The sequence below is a fragment of the Nematolebias whitei genome, chromosome 15, assembly GCF_014905685.2.
Source record: "Nematolebias whitei isolate Nwh7 chromosome 15, NemWhi1, whole genome shotgun sequence".
Classification (NCBI taxonomy): Eukaryota; Metazoa; Chordata; class Actinopteri; order Cyprinodontiformes; family Rivulidae; genus Nematolebias; species Nematolebias whitei.
In genome coordinates, this window is record NC_056512.1 from 45,352,667 (window position 1) to 45,372,858 (window position 20,192).

Below are 20,192 nucleotides of genomic sequence, written 5' to 3' on the forward strand. Positions count from 1 at the left end.
GCGTGAGGTCTCATCCTGCACCATTTGACATAGTGTAGATAAACTTTTGATTTCATACTCTGCGTTGTGTTGGCGAGATTTAGTCATTTTGACGTGCGTTGTCTTATCTTGCCTCCGTCCTGTGTTTTCACGTCTTTGTCTCCAAGAGGTGACACAAATGTATTCCTATTCCATTGATTTTTCTTAGGTGGAGGAATTAATCTACGTTGAGAGAAAATCATCTTTTGAAGCAGGCGTTCATTCCCACTCTCACCTCCTGTGCGACACCCTGGATGTGTTTTGTCGCGTGGTAATTTGAGCGGGCGGATGCGTTGGCATGCTCTGTCAACGTAAAGCCCTCGTCTTCAGACTTGCCCTCTTTAAAACACACCCCGGCCCACACAAATACGCACACACGCGTACTCTTGAGCCTGTGCATGCTCTAACACTTGCAGACAGATTAATGTCAAGGTCTTTTCTGTCAGGACTCTAAAACATTAAATGCAGATTAAAACCACATTTCTTCTTATGCACACTTCTGTTGAGGAGTATCCTGCTGGCGTGTCCCTTTATCCTTCCTCTTCCTCCTCCTCAAGTGGCACCAAATGTAATCCTCCTTAATGGATGCGTAATATTTACACTTATACCATAATCGCTTAAACATTCATTTACACGGCCATATTTGGTTGTTTGAGGCCCTGACAGCCGATTCATCAAAAAGTAAATGTGCAGAACCTCGCGGCCCCTGTAGCAATCAATCAATACGCTCCTCTCCCGGCTACCATCAGCGCAGATACGTTTCAGGCCAAAATTAATCACTGTGAAGTTTGCATAACCCCCCTCCTCTCCCCCTCACCCATTACCCTTCATTTGAGAGCCTTTACCTTTGAAGACCATTTTGATGACTGAAGAGATTAATCAGAATCTCCTTTCTCAGGGCTGATTAAACTGTAAGAGTTTATGCAGTGGGTAACGCGGTATAAAAAAGGGATATTTAGAATATGGGATGGATCTGTAGCTAAAATGAGTGTGTGGAGTTTTACATTTGTACGTGAGAGAAACCGCTTCTGAGCATCACAGTATCAGCTACTACATCAAAGGTCGCTAGAGTTCATTGGACACTCTGTAATGACCGTTTTGTGTATGGGAAAAAATCAGAGGAGGAAAGAGTACTGAACATTTGTACTCAAGTACAAGTACTGTTACACTGCTTAGATTGTACTCAGTTACAAGTAAAAGTACTGCTGTTGTAAAAAATACTAAGGTAAAAGTACAAAGTACTCTTCTCAAAATCAGAGTATGAGCAACTTTTTAACCACTTGATGTTTTCTTGTGTTGTCAATAGAAGTCATTCAGTTTGATGTACTGTGTATAGCAGCTACATTCAAAGTACATTTCTCTGACGCTCCGTCTTCTTTTAGTACCAGACAAACTGATGGCAGTGACAGTGACTCAACATCTTCATCTCTGCCACTTTCAGTTCTGTCTCCTGTCTCCAGACCATACAACATAGCTGGTCTCACCATTGTCTTGTAAACTTTTCCTTTGGCCTTTGCTGACACCTTTTTGTCACAAATCACTCCTGAAACTTTTTCTCCATCACTCCATCCTGCCTGGACTCTCTTTTGCACTTCTTTACCACATTACTCATTTTCCTGGACAGTGGACCCCAAGTCCTTGAAGTCCTGCACCTTTGTGACCTCTGCTCCTTGTAGCCTCACTGTTCCACCTCCTCCCTCTCATTCACACACATGGACTCTGTCTTACTACGGCTGACTTTCATTCCTCTTCTTTCAAGTACATACCTCCACCTCTCCAAGTTCTCTTCCACCTGTTCTCTGTGCTCACCACAGATCACGTCATCTGCAAACATCATAGTCTGTAACTCTTACAGCACAGCTCACCACTGTCCTGCTGTCCTCATACATGTCCTGTTGTCCTCATACATGTCCTGTACCAGTCTAACACACTTTTCTGCCACTCCAGATTTCCTCATGCAACACCACACCTCCTCCCTCGGCACTCTGTCAGATGCTTTTTCTAAATCCACAAAGACACAATGGAGTTCTTTCTGACCCTCTCTGTTCTTCTCCATCAGCCTCCTCAAATCAAAGATGGATCTGTGGTGCTCTTTCTTGACATGAAACCACCCTGCTGCTCACAGATAGTCACCTCTCATCCAAGTCTTGCTTCCACAACTCTCTCCCAGATCTTCATCGTGTGACTCATCAACCTAATTCCCCTGTAGTTGCTACAACTCTGTACATCACCTTGTTCTTAAAAATGGCCACCAGCACACTTCTTATACATTCCTGAGGCATTTTCTCACCCTCAAATATGCCATTGAATATTTGAGTAAAAAACCTCACTGCCATCTCTCCAAGACATTTCCAAACCTCCACTGGTCATCAGGTCCTACTGCCTTCCCCTTCTTCATTCTTTTCAGAGCTTTCCAGACTTCACCCTCACTAATCTTTCCCACTTCCTGGTCCACAGTTTCTATGACCTTTACTCTTCTTTCTCTTTCATTCTCTTCATTCATTAGCTCCTCAAAGTACTCCTTCTATCTTCCCGTCACACTCTCCTCACTTGTTAGAACATTACCATTACTATCTTTAACAAGCCTAACCTGCTGCACATCCTTTCCAGCCTGACCCCTCTGTCTTGCCAATTGGTACAAGTCCTTCTCACCCTCTTTAGTGTCCAGCCTCTCGTACAACTCATCATACATCTTCTGCTTTGTCTTAGCCACCTCTCTCTTCGCTCTACGTCCCATCTCCTTATATTCCTGTCTCCTCTCTTCAGTCCTCTCTCTGTCATATTTCTTCTTGGCTAATCTCATTCTTTGAACAGCTTCCTGCACTTCACTATTCCACCACCAGGTTTCCTGATCATCCATTCTCTGTCCAGATGACACACCAAGTACCTTCCTACCTGTCTCTCTAATTACTGTTGCTGTAGTAGTCCAGTCATCTGGAAGCTCTTTCTTACCACCCAGAGCCTTTAACAGCTCCTCTCTGAATTTATCACAACATTCTTCCTACTTCATCTTCCACCATTTGTACATAATTTCGCTCCACCACATGTACCACATGAGGTGCGAATGACAATAAAGAAACTCTGACTCCGACTCTGACTCTGACCATTTGGTCTTCTTCTCTGATTTTACTCTTTTTCTCTTCTTCACAACAGTCATTCTACACACAACCATCTGATGCTGTCTGGCCACGCTCTCCCCTGCCACAACCTTACAGTCTCCAATCTCCCTCAGGTTTCCTCTTCTACACAGAATGTAGTCGACCTGCGTACTCCTTCCTCCACTCGTATAGGTCACTCTATGCTCCTCCCTCTTTTGGAAATAAGTGATGACTACAGCCATTTCCATTCTCTTGGTGAAATCCACCACCATCTGTCCTTCCTGGTTTCTTTCCTTGACACCAAACCTATCCATCACTTCCTCATCCTCTGTTTCCTTCACCAACATGTCCATTCAGGTCTGCTCCATCACCACTCTCTCCTCCCTGGGAATACTCTCTATCACTTCATCCAGATCTTTACAAAATGTATCTTTCTCCTCCACATCACATCCAACCTGTGGAGCATAACCACTGACAACGTTTAGCATCAGACCTTCTACTTCTACCTTCAGACACATCATCCTATCTGACACTCTTTTCACCTCTACTACATTCTTTGCCAACTCCTCCTTCAGGACCACCCCTACTCCGTTTCTCTTTCTATCCACACCATGGTAAAACAGTTTGAACCCTGCTCCAATGCTGCGATCCTTGCTACCCTTCCACTTGGTCTCTTGGACACATAAAACCTCTACCTTCCTTCTCAGCATCATGCCAGCCAGCTCTCTACCTTTTCCTGTCATTGTCCCCACAGTTAGAGTTGCAACCCTCAGTCCTACATTCTTGATTTTCCTCTTCTCCCTCTGTCTCCTGACACGTTTCCCTCCTCGTGGTCTTCGACTAACAATAGCACAATTTCCATTGGCATCCTGTTTGTCAACAGCACCGGTGGCGGTCGTTGTTAATTCAGGTCTCGAACGATCAGGTATGGTTTTGCTTTGATGAACTCACATTATTATTTTGGCAAAAGTGTTTTACGTCAGATGCCCTTCCTGACACAACCCTCACCATTTACCTGGGCTTGGGACCAGAAACAGAAATAAACTGGCTTGTTCTTTCTAGTGGCTGGTTTATATACACGTATAATATGTATATTATATCAACCGCTACCGATGAAATACATTTTAAGAAGGTAAACAGGAAAGCATTTTCCTAATTTAGATCTAATTAGTCACGTCTATTCTTTTTCAGTGCATCTATAAATTCTAGTCATGATTGCGTGTTTTGTTTACATCAGTCTCGAAACAGACTGCAGAGACGTGACCTTTCTATTTGCACCAGTTTGGAAAAGTTACATCGAATCCTCAGGGTTTAAAAATATACATCTCTGTTGCTTTACAGGAAATGCACGATGAGAGGATTTTCTCATTGCTCCAGCTGGAGAGAAAAAGAAGTCAGCTGACGAGATGAGCGATGAAAACATGTTTTATATTTTAAACAATGGACCGCAGATAATGTAAGGCTTGGGTGGACACTGTTTAACATAATTGGTCTTAAAAGTCAGAATATTCGTTGCTTGAAGCGTACTGTTATCATCAGGTGTATCTGCTGAGATAAAGAGATTAAGACAGAACCAAATTGCTCTCTCAAGTGGCAGAAATGTCACTGATTTTATGCATCATTAGAGCTGCAAAGGAGCTGTGCAAGAGTGGGACCGAACGTGAAAGAGACATCAGCTGGAGAAAAACAGCTTTCTGTTAAGGCGTTTTTCAATTACATCAGAAGTGCAAGACTTTTATGTGTTATATTTAAAAAATGTTTTTAAATCTTCACTTTACAGATTGGGAAAATAATGGTAGTGCCACAGTTTCCTGCAGTTTTATTCCAATGTTTTTATGTCAGCCTAAAAACCCGTCTGGCACATCTGCCAAAGCCAACGACAGCCGAGCAATTTGCAATGATTTTTGTTTTCACACTTCCTAAGTGGCCAATTCTGCATCCCAGGGCTCGGTTATATTGATATCACATTTGGAAAAGAAAAAAGGGATTCTGGGAAAAGGTCAAAACAAAACCAGACACATAGTAGACAAAATGGAGAGCGTGTATATGTAATAATGGATATAATGGGAAAACTGGGAGAACTTTCTCCTATTTTCTTTTAGGTATAATGATCAAATTGTTGTTGTTCTGAAAGTGTTTAGGGTCATTTAAAAAAAAGGGAAGTTTCTCTTTAAATCTAATGCATCTTACAAATGTTTGTGGAAAAAACACTGAAACAACGTGCACTCCGCTTTTGTCTTTTATTTGAATCAGTTTTCTTGTTTTCAAAATGATTTTTTTTTTAAGTATCCCGCATTTTATAGTTTCCTTTTAAGAATAATTTGTCTCCTGAAGCTTTTTATTTGTGCTGAAGATCAGTGACCAAATAGTTATTTTTTTTATCTGTTAATTAAAAAAATCCATAAACTAGAACAGAAGCTAATTTTTCCACCCACCAAATCAGCTGCATTTCAAAAGCCGATTCGCAGCAGCGTGAGCATGCACGGGAGAACTCGTTGTGCATTTCTTCTAAATTTAACAAGATAACCACCTAAAACAATTATTTGTTTGCTTGACATAGTAAAGGTGTGTCTCAGTTGAACTTTTTCTTAGTAAATGCACTTTAATGGTGAAATCAGCTGCAGTTCTCCTGGGCGGCGCGGTGAAATGCAGCTGATTGGACATTTGCTCCTGGAGTTCCAGAGCGAGATGAAGGTGGCTTTATATGGCAAGCCAAGAGTCTCATTAATAGCCACTTTTACCTATTAATGAGACACTTGGCTTTCCATATTAGTCAAGGGCCCTCTAGTGGCTGAAAATGTTAGTGTTCAATATTTTCCAGAATGAATTCAATCGTCAGATCTCAGCCAAAACTTGGTTATAAATATGAGAAAAACATAAATAAGTTGCTTCGCTGTGTAAGTCGCAGGGCCGGATAATTTATGCAAAAAGCTGCGACTTATACAGCAAAAAATACGGTATACTGAATCAGCATTCACACTGTTGTAACTAACGTGCTCACTACTGACGGTTTAATTTGATTCAGCTCAGATTTGATGCAAATCATGAGCTGTGCTACATCCTAAAAAACGGTTCATACATGTTTATTTTTTTTCAGCTTCACTCAAACTACAACCTGACACACAAAGCGTGGCGTCAGTAAAGGTGTCTAACGTACCAAAACTGCACCACAGACGACACGAGGTTGACTTCCTGACATGACAGCCACTAATTAAATACGGTTATGTAGTCAGCGTGTATTTACTTTGTCATAACACCCTGAAAGCCTCAGCATCGCACTACCAGTGATTACGCCTTTTCTTTTCTTTTGCTGCCATCTTTAATTCCCTCTTACTAGCTGTTCTCAGGAAGACAACTGGAGTGTGATTACATTTAACACACCTGCTTAATAAGAAGGTAATTTGGCGAGAGATGAGCTCTTAAATTAGTGATCATGCACAATGCAGGGTGCTCTCTGTTAACCCCTGTAAGTGCAGCTCAAGAGAGGCACGGCTTACTGGCAATTATGTCCTTACTGCATTTGTGTTCCAAAGGAGGAACAGAGCTACTGACTGATGTAAAAGAAGTCAAGTTCGGCCTGAAGATGGCAGCAAAGGAGAAGTCACGTTACAAAAAAACAACTTTCATGCATGGTTTCTGATTCTCAGCCTCAGTGTTCATGGTGTCCTGTTGATTGTTGTTGCTGTTGTTTGTCTTTCGGCTGCAACTTCTGCAGAGGTGAGCAAAGTTGCACAACAAAAAAATCTGGCTATTTGCACTTCCTGTTGCAACTTGGGCTCAAAGGCTCAGGAACATGAGACTGCTGCGCTGACAAGTTGCATCAATTAAATCTGCATTCTAAAACAGTATTTTACGTAAATTATTATCGCGCGCTGCCAAAAAGCAAAGCGATGAGAGTGTTTTAACTTGTGTCTGTGCACGTGTTCATTTGTCTGCAAAATATCACCAGACTGTGATGGACTTGGAACCTGGTCAGGGAGTCCCGCGTCTCGCACACTGACTGCTGGAGATGGGCACCAGGGATCCTCGTGGCATGGATGGATGGATGGATGGATGGATGGATGGATGGATGGATGGATGGATGGATGGATGGATGGATGGATGGATGGATGGATGGATGGATGATGAGTGGATACATTTTAACATAACTTTAAAGGAGTAATCACTGGATGATCTACAACTGATTACATTTGGTAGTCAGCCTCACTCAATGTGCCGCTACATGAGATCAACGTTGACTAACAGAAAAATGACTTTTATTTAAGCAGTCCTACAGATATTGATCTATATTGATCTATTTTTTGTTGTGGTAGTAGCTGAAATTCGTCCATGACACATAAACAAAATGCTAAACATTGTGCACCATCCATGCTTAAAACTTTAGCCATAATTCTAAAAAATTCAAGTCCGGTCCTCTGGACATTCAAAAAAACAAAAAAGGAAGAAGAAACGTTTCGTCTTTCATCCGAAAGACTTCTTCAGTCTGAAGAACGTCTCACCGTGTCTCTAAGGAAGAGTTTCCCTGTGCAGGAAACTCGTTTCAACCGCTTGTTTCTGCAATATAGTTTTTTCAGTCACTACCCAGAGTTCATGTCCGTAGGTGAGGGCAGGAACGTAGACCGACTGGTAAACAGAGAGCTTTGCTTTACAGCTCAGCTCCCTCTTCACCACAATGGACCGGCACAGAATTCACAGTACTGCAGCTGCTGCACCAATCCATCTGTCAATCTCACGCTCCATTCTTCCTCCACTCGTGAACAAAACCCTGAGATACTTGAACTCCTCCACTCGAGGCAGAACCTCACCCTCGACCCAAAGAGAGCGATCCACCCTTTTCTGACTGAGGACCATGACCTCAGATTTGGAGGTGCTGATTCTCATCCCAGCCGCTTCACACCCGAACTGCTCCAAAGTACAGCTTGAATATTAAAAATGTGGACGCTTCATATCATTTTTCTGTCTTTATAATCCAGTAGAAACATCTTAAAGACATATAGTATTTCTGAATAATCATAGAACAAACTGAAGGACACGCATGCCTCATATAATATAATGTTTGTCAGTGATTTTTTTTTTCCACCCCTACCGGCTAAATATCAGCAAACTATAACTGACACTCTCTGTTGTGCAAATGTATTTGTGCAAATGCATGTTTGGTGCCATCTGCTGACTTCAAGCTTTGAATGACATCTAACAAGTTCCAGGTATCCAAGAAATGTAACAGAACCACCATAATATTGTACACACTGTTTTATGAAATAATTACAAGCTTAGCTCTTCTTGAAGGAACGCCTGTCGCTCAGTGTCTTCCATACCAGAGGTTAAACTAAAGGTTTTTAAATAAACATTTTGAAAGATGTCTTAAGTGACCCATTAGGGCTCAGAGTAAAAAACACTACATTTCAGCTGAAGTCCTTAAAATTGGCTGCGCTATTTCTGGTTTAGTGTTTGTTAAACTCGCTCAGCTGAGACATCATCTTGGATCGGGCAGAGTCCAAAAGTGCATCAGTTGTAGATGAACATCTAACGATTATGTTCTGACGGCTCCTCTAAATCTGTCCGTTGGTTCTTGAGATATTTTTACTAACAAACCAGACAAGCACACCTGGAGGATCAGGCAAAAATAGTTGCCTTCTGAGATGAGTGTCAATGAACACAATGCGAAACATTCTGAAGTGGAAATATTTTGGATCTTATAATTATATGGATTAGTATAATGCAGCTCTGTGTTGATCTTTCTTACGTAAGAGTGTTTTTGTCAGCGACATGGAAGGAAAGGAGCGTCTCCTCCTCGGCTCCATAATCCAGCAGCAGCAGAGTCAGCAGCTCAGAAACGGTGTGTGGAAATGTGTGAGTGATTTCAGGAGACCCACAGGAATCTGTTGCTTGCCCTCACCTGCAATAATAACCAGTTGAGCAACGCCTGGAAAAACAAAAGGGGAGTTTCATTCTAAGCAAGACAGAACAAGAACTGCACATACGATTCAGTCTCACTTGTAGTGCAACAGGTGAAACCTCATTTAAACCGTTAACCTGTGGTGGTTGTCTGTCGACGTGCGGCACAAACTTGGTGCAGAAAAATAATTTTCTTCCCCTTGAAAACACTTTGTGAGTGATGTGAAACTAGAGAGGAGAGATTTTCATGAAAAACAGTGAACGCTGAAGCTGAATGACTGCCGAAACGTGTTGAAGAAGCTGAAACATTTGTTACACCTGAAAGAGGCAGCACTAGCTACAAAGAGCAAAAACATGAGCTAAAAGCTAGAAAAAGTAAACAAGTAAGTGGCAAAAGGCTGGTTAAAAGCTACAAGTATAAAGCTACAGCTGAAGGCTATCCAAAAGCTAAATGGAGCAAACTACAAAAAATATTAAAGCAAAAGATGAGCTAAAAGTAGCAAAACACTAACTAAAAGCTGTAAAATGCGAGCTAACGTAAAACACCAAAACAGAAAAAGGTAGGCTGAAAGTAGCAAAAGGCTAGCTAAAATAGAAAATGGCTACATGAAAGTTTGAAAATACTAACAAGAAAATAAAACTAGCAAAAGCCTAGCTAAATGCTAAAGGTAGCAAAATGGTAGCTAAAACCTAAAAGTAGTTTAAGAAGACATAATAGAGCCGATTTAAAAAAACAAGTTTTTAAAAGAACTGAAACAATCTGTGTATTTTGACAAGGAAATGTTTGCAAAAAAATAAATTAAATTAAAATTACAAAAACAAAAGTTGTGGCACCCATCTCCTGTTGTGACGCAGAAATATCTAAAATAGCACAATATATGTAAAAATAATCAGTTTTGAATATTGTGTGGAAAAGGAACTCCCATCCAAGTAAATTTGCAAACAGCTAAAACTATGAATCAGCATTCACAAAATGATGCTTAATTAATTTGAGCGCATGCCTACCCCAGTTAAAGCCCCTCATTATGACAGTGATCACATGAAATCAGACGCCCGAAGGGCTTCGGTCGGTTTGGGTTTCCTGTGGTGGGTTGTGTGCGTTCCGTGTGCAGAGGACGTGTCTGTGTTTGTGTTGGAGCAGGCTCTGTGGAGGTGGAATCACACAGGACACTCTCCACCTCTCTGTGGGATCTGAGAATAAGAACTTTGACGCTGCAGTCTGGCACAACACCGGTGTTGAGCTCTAAAAGGTAAATTTAATCACACTTTCTCAGAGCGAGAATGTCTCCTCATTTTGTCTTTGTTGTTGCAGAGAAAATGTTCCATTTATTAGTGAATCTGTTTCATGGGGTGTGTTGTGATGTCACGACTTTAGTCGTTCTTTACAGAAAACTGTCTCTGACTGAACAAACAAACAGGAAATGCAAACATCTAACTTATTTTGGATGACTTAAATCCTAAATTTGCACTTTGAGTGTAAATGCATGTTAAACTTATACTTTTTTTGCAACATAAATGCTGATTATTGGTCCGTATCCTTTCGTTGCAGTGAAAATGCCTGAGACTGCAGAGGCTGTGTCGGCTACTCTCAGCACCAACAGAAACTGCACCATTGAAATAACCAACGTCAGCGGCAGCTACTGCCTCATCAACCCCGTGTGAGTCTACAAGCACATATTTCATATTCTACAACGCTGACTCAAATTAGAGCAATGCATGTCACCCACCATCGTCTGTGCCATGTAAGATCATATTCAGGGCGGACTTGGAACATTTTGGTCAAAACTTACAAATGATATGGTCAATCTCATCCTGCAAAATCTGTTTGAGCTCAGGGTATGCACTGAGCATGACTCTCAGCTACTACCATGTCCAATGTGAAAGTAATTTGTGTAAAACTGATAAAGTTATGGCCTTTTTGAAAAGACTAAAGTTGATTAGACCGCGGTGTTGGCTAATGTTAATTAATAGTGGCAGCCTACTTGAATAAAACTGACTCCTAAAGATAGATAATCACTTTAATGGTGTGATTAATGATTACAATGAACACTTTCTGAAAGTTTGGTTAAAGTCCATTCAGTGGTTCCTGAGATATTTTGCTAACATGTGGATTCCAACAGTAAAATTTTAAGCCAAACTATTTCGTAATGAGGAGAACTTAGAATATGTGCTGTGTACAACTCCATCACATTTTAGTGCAGTTTCTATAAAACTGACTGAATTATATCTATTCTTGTGTTTTCTAAGGTCAGTTGGTTGTGGCGGCCATCTTGAATTGGGTTGCCTCCAAAAGGTTTTAGTTGTAGATGTATTTAAATGTCAAATGATTACCATATTTTTCTCAGTATAAGTCACACCTTTTTGCATCAATTTGCACGTCCTGTGACTTTTACACCAAAGAGACTAATATACATTTTTTTTTTTTCATATTTATAACCAAATGACATAGAAAGTATTGAACTCTACCATTTTCAGCCTCTAAAGGGCCCACAATGTATATGGCAAGCCAAGTGTCTCATTAATAGGTAAACATGGCTATTAATGACTAGGGACGCACCGATCCACTTTTTTCCACTTCCGATCTGATACCAATATCCGCTGTTTAGTATCAACCGATACCAATCCGATACAGAAAAACTGCTGAATTAACAAAAACAGCTAAATCATGTCATCTGGACCTGTTTCAGAAACGGGTCCAGATGACATGATTTAGCTGTTTTTGTTGTCTACCTGGATGTTTGAGCTTACAAACCAGTGCTGAATTAACTTAAAACATTTTTGTTAAACGCGGACATGAATGTATTGAATTACAATTTTATTGAAAACTCTGCACCAGAACATTAAACACACAGAGCTTCACAAGCTCGGTCAAACATGTAAAAACAACACAACTTTAATTTGTTCAGTTAGTACGCTGGCACGTGACGTCACTCAGAGCATAGAGTTAGAGTGAATAGATCTACCCAGTCATAGGTCGGTCACATCGTCACCGATACCGATCCAGAAGTTTTTTTGATATCGGTACCGATACCATATTTATATTGGATCGGTGCATCTCTATTAATGAACCACTTGGCTTGCCATACAGAGCCACCTTCTTCTCGCTCCGGAACTCCAGGAGCAAACGTCAAATCAGCTGCATTTCACCGCGCAGGAGAACTGCAGCTGATTTGACCATTAAAGTGCATTTATTAAGGAAAAGTTCAACTGAGACACACCTTTGCTATAATGTTGAGCTAAGAAATAATTGTTTTTAAATGTTAATCTTGTTAAATTCTTGTTAAAGTCCTCCCGTGCACGCTCCCGCGGCCACCTTTTAGCAGCCAATCGATTTTTGACACAACACTGGCCCACATTTCCAGGTGGTCAGCGGTGACACATAATAGACGCAACTTATACGGCGAAGTGACTTATTAATGTTTTATTCCACTTCATTAGATGTTATTACTGTTTTTCTTATACATTTTATTGTTGGATGTAACTGGGACCCTGTGTACATAATTTCGCTCCACCACATGTACCACATGAGGTGCGAATGACAATAAAGAAACTCTGACTCTGACTCTGACTCTGATTAGACATATTTGGACTGATGCAACTTATATGGTGGTGCGAGGTGTACGGCAGGTGTCCTATGGTTCATAAAATATTTTGCTGACAGAGATGACTGTGAACAGTTTGTAGTAAAATTTTGAACATAGGTCTTGTGCATGCTGTTAGTGCTCAGAATATATGTTGATGATCACCTTCAGCTACTAAACTGTTGTCCACTATTTGTAAAACTGACTGAGTTATAGCCTTTCTTGTGATTTTTATCTTCGGTTGACTGTGGCAGCCATCTTGAAGAGGGTTAACTCCAAGCATTAACTAGTGCAAGTTGTAGAGGTATATCTAATTATTACTTTCTGCAAGTTTCTGCAACATTTGTCAAGTGATTCATGACATATTTTACTAGCAGACACATAAAAGACAAAGCTGTTGAGTTAAAACACTGAGAATGTAACACCAAACGTGAGGGGGAATGCTCCGTCTTTGCAATGTGAGTCATGTTTCTACAGTCACCCAGCTTTGTCAGGACAGGCTATATATTGGATCAGTGGTTTTTACGTCTGACATTACCTTACTGAGAACATCCGCCTATCCATCACGCAGTGACGTGCTTTGCCTCATTGCACACTGCGTGCAGGTACAGTCGCTGTTGTTTCCACAGTAGTACTTCCAGTCACACTCCATCCATCAGCTGAAGTTATTTTACTCTGAATGGGCAAACACTCAGAAAGTACATCAAGAAGCTTCTCTAACTTGGTGAAGTGTTTGATTTTTGCTGATGAAGGAGAAGGTGCACAGTGTTGTTGTTCACAAGCTTTGATCAAAATGGACACATCGTAAAATGAGCTTAGTTCAAAGGTCGAGCGTGAAAGGGAGTGGGCGAACTGAAAATTCATTTAAATTTCATCAGCAGTAATGATTATCTATGCATTGTCTTTTTATAGGATCTACATGTCCAGTGGCTTCAGTTACCACCCTCCTCAGCCCACCGTTCGGACCCAAAAGACAGAAGTCTGCTCCTTCACGAAGGACGACAACACGGCCACGGGTGCCGTCGGCCTGCTGACCTACGACCTCTTCCACATGCGGAGCCGGGTTTGCTCCGAGCGCATGGCCATCATGTTCTCCGTGCCCTTCGACCACAACTTGTACAAGAACCGGCTGGCTGTGGGTGTGGTGGAGCAATCCAGGGCCTGTGACAAACATCTGTACGAGCAGCTGTACGATGGGAAAGACCTCAGCAGCTTCGCCCGCTCCGAGGCCAACGGGTGTGGCCTGGAATATAAAGCTACACATGTTGATGTAAGAGCTACGATGTCATCAACAGGAAAAGCTATTGTTAAAGTAGAGCTCTATGATAAAATGGGCAGCTAGCGTGTTCTGTTGTTCTGTTTTTGGTTCTTCTTTGTTATCCTTGTGTCCACAAAGTGAATCCAGTTCATTTGATGTGACCACTGTTGTCATCTCAAAGAAGAGGCTCAGGAGAAGAAGACTGATTCTGCTGTCGTCTGTATTTTGCTACTGCTGAGCGTTATCAATATCTGACAGCCAGCTCATTGATTTCCCATTAGCTAACGTCTCGGGCTCGTGTTCACGTTGCACACTCTCTTCACTTTGATTGTGGTAATAAAAGATTCAGATCCAACGTCTGTGTTTCGTCGTGTGGATTGCGTTTTCACTCTGTTTGCCTCCATTATCACAGATGAACATTAATTATCATTTAATCTCTTATCGGTATCCATCCAATTCTAATGAGCAGCGCCAGATGGAACGTCTGCGTAGATGTTTTTTTAATTGGTAAAATAACAGTGTTGTTTTTCACAAACGAGGAGATTCTCTATTTTTGCATGATTGTGTGGAATTTGGAAAACAAACCTTAGACGTGGAGAAAATAAGTCTTGACCTGACGTGTACAGTGCACGAGCAATCCCAAACCACACGAGACAGAGTCATAATAAAAAGCAGAACATTCCTTGAATGTCTTTCATGACAAGTTTTTAGACAATATTATTTCCTGTTTGTTCACATCTTAAACAATAATGCTGCAAGCACATGTAATATTGCAGTATCTTGCATGCTCTGTTAGTCTTTGAAATATGTTTTGTGAATAACTTTAAGCTACTATAAACCTCATTTTAGCACAATATTTTTCCATTTCACTGGGATTTAACACTTTTTTGTGTTGGATATAACCAACAAACTGTGGCAGCCATCTTGAATTGGGTTGTCTCACAAAGGTAATCGGTTGTAGATGTATGTCCATTGCTTACTTTCTGAGAGTTTCATTGAAATCTGTCCAATCGTTTGTGAAATTAAGAGGGTTGATGTGAACAGATGATGCTAAGGTTTGAAATAAAGATTTAACGCATAGTGTTGCCCTTAAACAACATGATGGAGACAATGCTCAGCTACTAACACACCAATTTAAGCTCAATATCTGTTACATCAGTGATCTCTGTACCCTGGACCTTGAGGAACACCATCCTGCACGTTTTAGTTGTTTCCCTGCTCCAACACACTTGATTCAGTGGTTTAATTACTTCATGTTCTGCAGAAGCCTGTTAATAGCCCATTAATTAAAATCAGCTGTGTTGGAGCAGAGGAACAACTAAAACATGCGGGATGGTGTTCCTCAAGGACCAGTGTTGGGAACCCCTGTGTTGCATTGCCTGAGTCGTAATGACTTGTGTGTCATAGACTGTGGTGCTGATCCTGAATTGGGTTGCATTCAAGAGATAATCAGATCTAAATGTACATCGTTTCCTGAAAGGTTCATTAAAATATGTTCAGTGGTTCACAAGATATTTTGCTGACAGACAGGCAAAGTAGTGAGTAGAGCAGTTTTGAACACAAATTTTGTAAGATCAGTTCGCACTCAGACATTACATTAGGGAGAAGTCTCTGCTACTACCACATCAACTTCAGCGCAATATCTACAAAATAGACTCAGTTAGATCCTTTTACATGTTTGTGCAGGGTACCACTTTACAATAAAGCTTCTCTTATAGATGTCTAATAAATCGATTATAGAGACATTATTAATTCATCTTAAAAAAACACTTCATAAATCATTAATAACTGCTTATTATGCATTAATTAAGGGTGACAGAGACAAAACTGACCAGTTTCTTGCCAGATAATGAGCCACATCAGTTCACCTACGTATTTCATCTAGAGTTGTTCTATGAAACATTTCAGACTAAGTTACTACCTTGTGAACACAATAAACATTTATAAACCTATTTTTTTAGGATATAATGTTGTTTTTCAGCCCTGTATTATAAGTATCTAGAACTAATATTAGATCCTAAAAAAGAGGTTTAAAGTTTATTGTTCTTACATAGTAACTTAGTCTGAAATGTTTCATAGAACAACTCTAGATGAAATATGTAGGTGAACAGATTTGTCGCACTATTTGGAAAGAAACTGGTCAGTTTTGTCTCTGTCACCCTTAATTAATGCATAATAAACAATTGTTAATTATTTATAAAGTGTTTATAGAGGAATTAACAACATATCTATAAACTATTTATTAGCCATCTTTAAGGGGAGCCTTACTGTAAAGTGGTATCTTACTCAGATTACTTTGATGTGGCAGCCATCTTGAATCAAATTGACTCCAGAAGGTCATCGGTTGTCAACGTTCACTCAGTGATTATTTTCTGAAAGTTTTATTAAAACCTGTATAGCGACTCACAAGATATTTTGCTAAGAATAAAGAAAGACAAACAAAACACTGTCACTCCTTCGCCTATCGGGCACTAAAACTAAAATAAACGTGTTGACGAGTGAATGGTTTCTGCTACAAGCAGGAACATTTCACATCTTTTTCCAGACAAGGGTGCGGTTGTTTGATTAAGTGCAAACCAGTATTTGTTCTATTAGTCTTTTTGTGGGGGGGTTATGACTTGCTGTGTAGAAAGAGGGTGTGCCTGTTCCAAATTATGTTGTGTTGCAAGTGGGAGGGTGAAAACATCCCTGGGAGAAATAAAAAAAGAAAAACTAGTCCCTCCTATCAGGTCCTCTCCAACCTTTTCCTGTTTTTCACCTCGGAGCACTTGAACAGGTAAGTCACCAAGAACATAAAACTTAGGGGAGGGGGACGACGACTCCCTTTAAAGATTTTTTTTTTTTTACTTTTTAACAAAAGCAATGTGTGAAATAAAAGTCAGATGGTGAGGCGTTGGTTTGATTTGTTTCCTGTTCTTGTTGCTAAAAGGGGACATGACTTTCTTTTATCTTTTCACTCTTCTCATTACTGCAGGTACTTACTGCTCTAATTGAAGTGGTGCTCCTTCTTATGAGTCTGCAGCCATTCTCTGATTGTTCACAACTGTTTTAAAACCTCATCAGCTTGTAAAAGTCCTCATTCACGCTTTGCACCAGTCAGTGTGTTCGTCTGAAGGTCACGGTGCTGCCAACAGAGTGCAGCTCCTCCAGTCTGCTCTGTAACGAGGGCCGTCCTCACAACTCCTGGTGTGTTTGGTGCAGCAAAGCTCAGAGTCAAAGTTTCCGTGCTGTCCGGTTGACATCTGATTGATCTTTGCCTTACAAGCATCATGGCGGAGACTGCGGAGGCTGTGGCAGCTGATGTGAGCAGCAAGAGAAGTGCGACGATTGAAATCACAAACGTCACTAATAACTTCTGCCTGATCAACCCCAGGTAAGCAAAGAGACGAAGCTGAGAAACCTCTGTGTTAAATGAGGCGTCGTTTGGGACAATTCACTTCAGTTCAGTTTATTTCTAAAGCTCCAAGTGACAACAGAAGTCGTCTCAGGGACTGAACAGAAACATTCATGTATAAAATAATAATTGAACAGAAACATTCATCTATAAAATAATAATTGAACATTATTTATGTGAGGAGCAGCTTTGAGTTTAACTCCATCACTGAACTCTCATCTTGAACAAGCATGAAGGCGACAGTGGAAAGAAAAACTCCCTCATGAGGAAGAAACCTTTAGCAGAACCAGGATCAGGACAAGAGGACCATCTGCTTCGACCGGCTGGGTTTGGTAGGAATAGATACACAATGGCAGGTCAAGAATCATATGTTAAGATAGAAATAGTATCAAATGAAAACTATTCAGTTTTAACAATTAATTTAAGGAAATGAGGTCAGTTTGTCCTCCAGTAGTCTAAGTCTATAGCAGCATGACAACCCTAACTATAGGATTTATCAAAAAGGAAAGTCTTAATCCCAGTCTTAAACTGGACAATGTGTCAGCCTCATGGACAGAAACTGGAAGTTGGTTCCAAAAGAGAGGAGCCTGAGAACTGGAAGATCTTCCTCCCATTCTGCTTCTGTAAACTCTAGGAACCACAAGTAAACCTGCAGTCTGAGAGTGAAGTGCTCCGTTAGGAAAATATGGAACAATAAGATCTGTAATATAAGATGGAGCTAGGTTGTTGAGAGCTTTGTAGGTTAGAAGTAAGATTTTGAATTCAGTTCTGGATTTGACAGGGAGCCAATGGAGAGAAGCTAAAACTGGAGAGATATGATCTCTCCCAGTAACTCCAGTTAAGACTCTGGCAGCAGCATTTTGGATCAACTGAAGATGTTTTAAAGAAGTATTTGGACACCCAGATAATAAACCATTGCAATAGTCCAGTCTAGACGTGACAAATGCTGCATGTGCTTGTTTGTGTGTTCAGAGCATACCTGGAGAATGGAGAGACGTACAACCCACCTCAACCCTCAGTGCGCCCCCTGAAAACAGAGGTTTGCACCTTCACAAAGTCGGGCGGAAAAGCAACCGGTTGCGTTGGCGTGATGACCTACGACCTCTTTGAAAGATCCCACAACGACTACATCGAGACTCTGGCCATCATGTTCTCTGTGCCCTGGGACTACAACCTGTACAAGAACTGGTTTGCGGTTGGCGTCTATAAAAAGGGCCGTAACTGTGATAAAGATCTGTACAAAGAAATGTACTACGAGAAGAAGGAGAACGAGCACGGGTTTGTGAGAGCAGAAGCCAACGGGTCAGGAATCAATTACGTGGGGAACTACCTTGACATCAAAGCCACCATGTGTCCCATGGGAAGAGCCATCCTCAAGGTGGAGGTGTGGGACAAGCTTTTCACACCCATGGGCCAGCAGGCATACTAGTAACGTTCTTCACCAATATTTACATTCTTTCATATTTTGTATCGCACATTATTTGTCATTAGAGCATCTAGAAGTGTCATTATTCACATGTACGCCTCAGTATTAAAGCTGCTCACTGCAAACTACGAATCTATGAAAAGAGGAGATTGTGAACTACATCAAATGATGGAGTAGCTTGAGAGAGCAGCTTTAACCTTGAAATAAATCTACAGATCAGGGTTTGTTTTTAAATCCTGGCAGAAATGTCCTGTCTTTACACACCTCTGTGCTTCAGTGCCATTCAGTTTTAAACTGGGATCTTTAGAAATGGGAATCAAAGGATGATTCGCCAAAGGATGAGGGCGCACAGCTTAATGAAACACACAGAGCGCTTGTCTGAATCTACCTTGACACCGCCTTGTGAGGAATCAAATAAACCTTTTGGCTGAAGCTTTTGTGCGTTTGTCTTTTGAGTTAGAAAGAAGGCTTGAAAATGATGGAAATATGTTCGTTCAACATGATGAATGTTGAGCGCACCATCTATCTAAACGTGCCTTGTGTGTCTGCGAGGACTTTAAAATGACCATTCTGACCTGGGATTTAGAGAAAAACAGAAACAAAATGGCTCATTTTTTACGTGTAATATTAGTTTAGTAATATCTTACTGTAAAACCCAACAATATCTTAATCTGTGAAGTTTCTTTAGTAATAATGTTTTGTTTTGTTTGTTTTATTGGAAAAACAGTTATCAGTTTTCATTCAGAGCTCTGGAAAGCACAAGCTAAGTAAAATAACTTCTTGCAGTTATGATTCTGTCCAGTATAAATATAAGACTCGTTAATATGGCTTCTATGTAACTTATTATCTTTAAAATCATTTTATAACTTTAACTGGGATGAAATTAGGATTTTTTTTTTAACAGCAGCATCGTGAACCATTTCTCTGAGGACGCTGCGATTAACCTTTTTAAAAATATGAAGATGTTTCACCGAAGATGGAATTTACATCTCATAGAAACGTATCAGGAAGCACCATTCCTGCTTGGGCTCTCAACACCGGCTTTCTGATGCTCCTTCAGTTTATTTGCATAAAGTGTTCCCTGTTAAAGGTTCCTGCCGCAAAGACGCATACATCAAAGGTTTTGCTCATTGTCATATACATAGAAGCATAAACGGCTCTGAAGCTTTGATGAGTGACATACGGACAAATATGTTGCTTTCAGCATTGTTGTCTTTGTTTACAATATTAGCACACGTGTCGACTTTCATATTTTGTATCGTGAGAGCTCGTGTGCTGCACGTGTGCGTCTTCATGGTTGGTTGAGAACAGCACAGTTAGATGCAAATACATGTGGTGAAATGAAGATTTTTAAACACAACGTATACATAATTTATTAGGGATGCACAATATTATCGGCACGGTATCAGTATCGGCCGATATTATCGATAAAGTTAAATATCGGACATCGGACATTTCCATCATTTCCATCAAAATAACTCACCGACATAAAAGGTGCTGTTTATACATATATATATATATA

General features: G+C 40.6%; 2 protein-coding genes across 3 annotated transcripts; both read left to right on the plus strand.

The window, feature by feature from the left end:
- Positions 1–10,073: 10,073 nt before the first annotated feature.
- LOC119421392 (bryoporin) lies at positions 10,074–14,199 on the plus strand. The gene is made up of 3 exons (XM_037688758.1): positions 10,074–10,261; positions 10,561–10,669; positions 13,505–14,199. The coding sequence occupies exons 2-3, from the start codon at positions 10,566–10,568 to the stop codon at positions 13,932–13,934; spliced, it is 534 nt and encodes a 177-aa protein (XP_037544686.1). The 5' UTR covers positions 10,074–10,261; positions 10,561–10,565; the 3' UTR covers positions 13,935–14,199.
- Positions 14,200–16,577: 2,378 nt separating this feature from the next.
- On the plus strand, positions 16,578–19,113 carry apnl (actinoporin-like protein). 2 transcript variants are annotated; one of them, XM_037688759.1, is made up of 4 exons: positions 16,578–16,626; positions 16,825–17,036; positions 17,116–17,223; positions 18,217–19,112. In XM_037688759.1, the coding sequence occupies exons 3-4, from the start codon at positions 17,120–17,122 to the stop codon at positions 18,671–18,673; spliced, it is 561 nt and encodes a 186-aa protein (XP_037544687.1). In that variant the 5' UTR covers positions 16,578–16,626; positions 16,825–17,036; positions 17,116–17,119; the 3' UTR covers positions 18,674–19,112. The 2 variants fall into 2 exon arrangements, with proteins under 2 accessions (XP_037544687.1, XP_037544688.1); XM_037688760.1 differs by lacking the exons at positions 16,578–16,626; positions 16,825–17,036 and having other exon boundaries at positions 17,045–17,223; positions 18,217–19,113.
- The last annotated feature ends 1,079 nt before the right edge of the window (positions 19,114–20,192 follow it).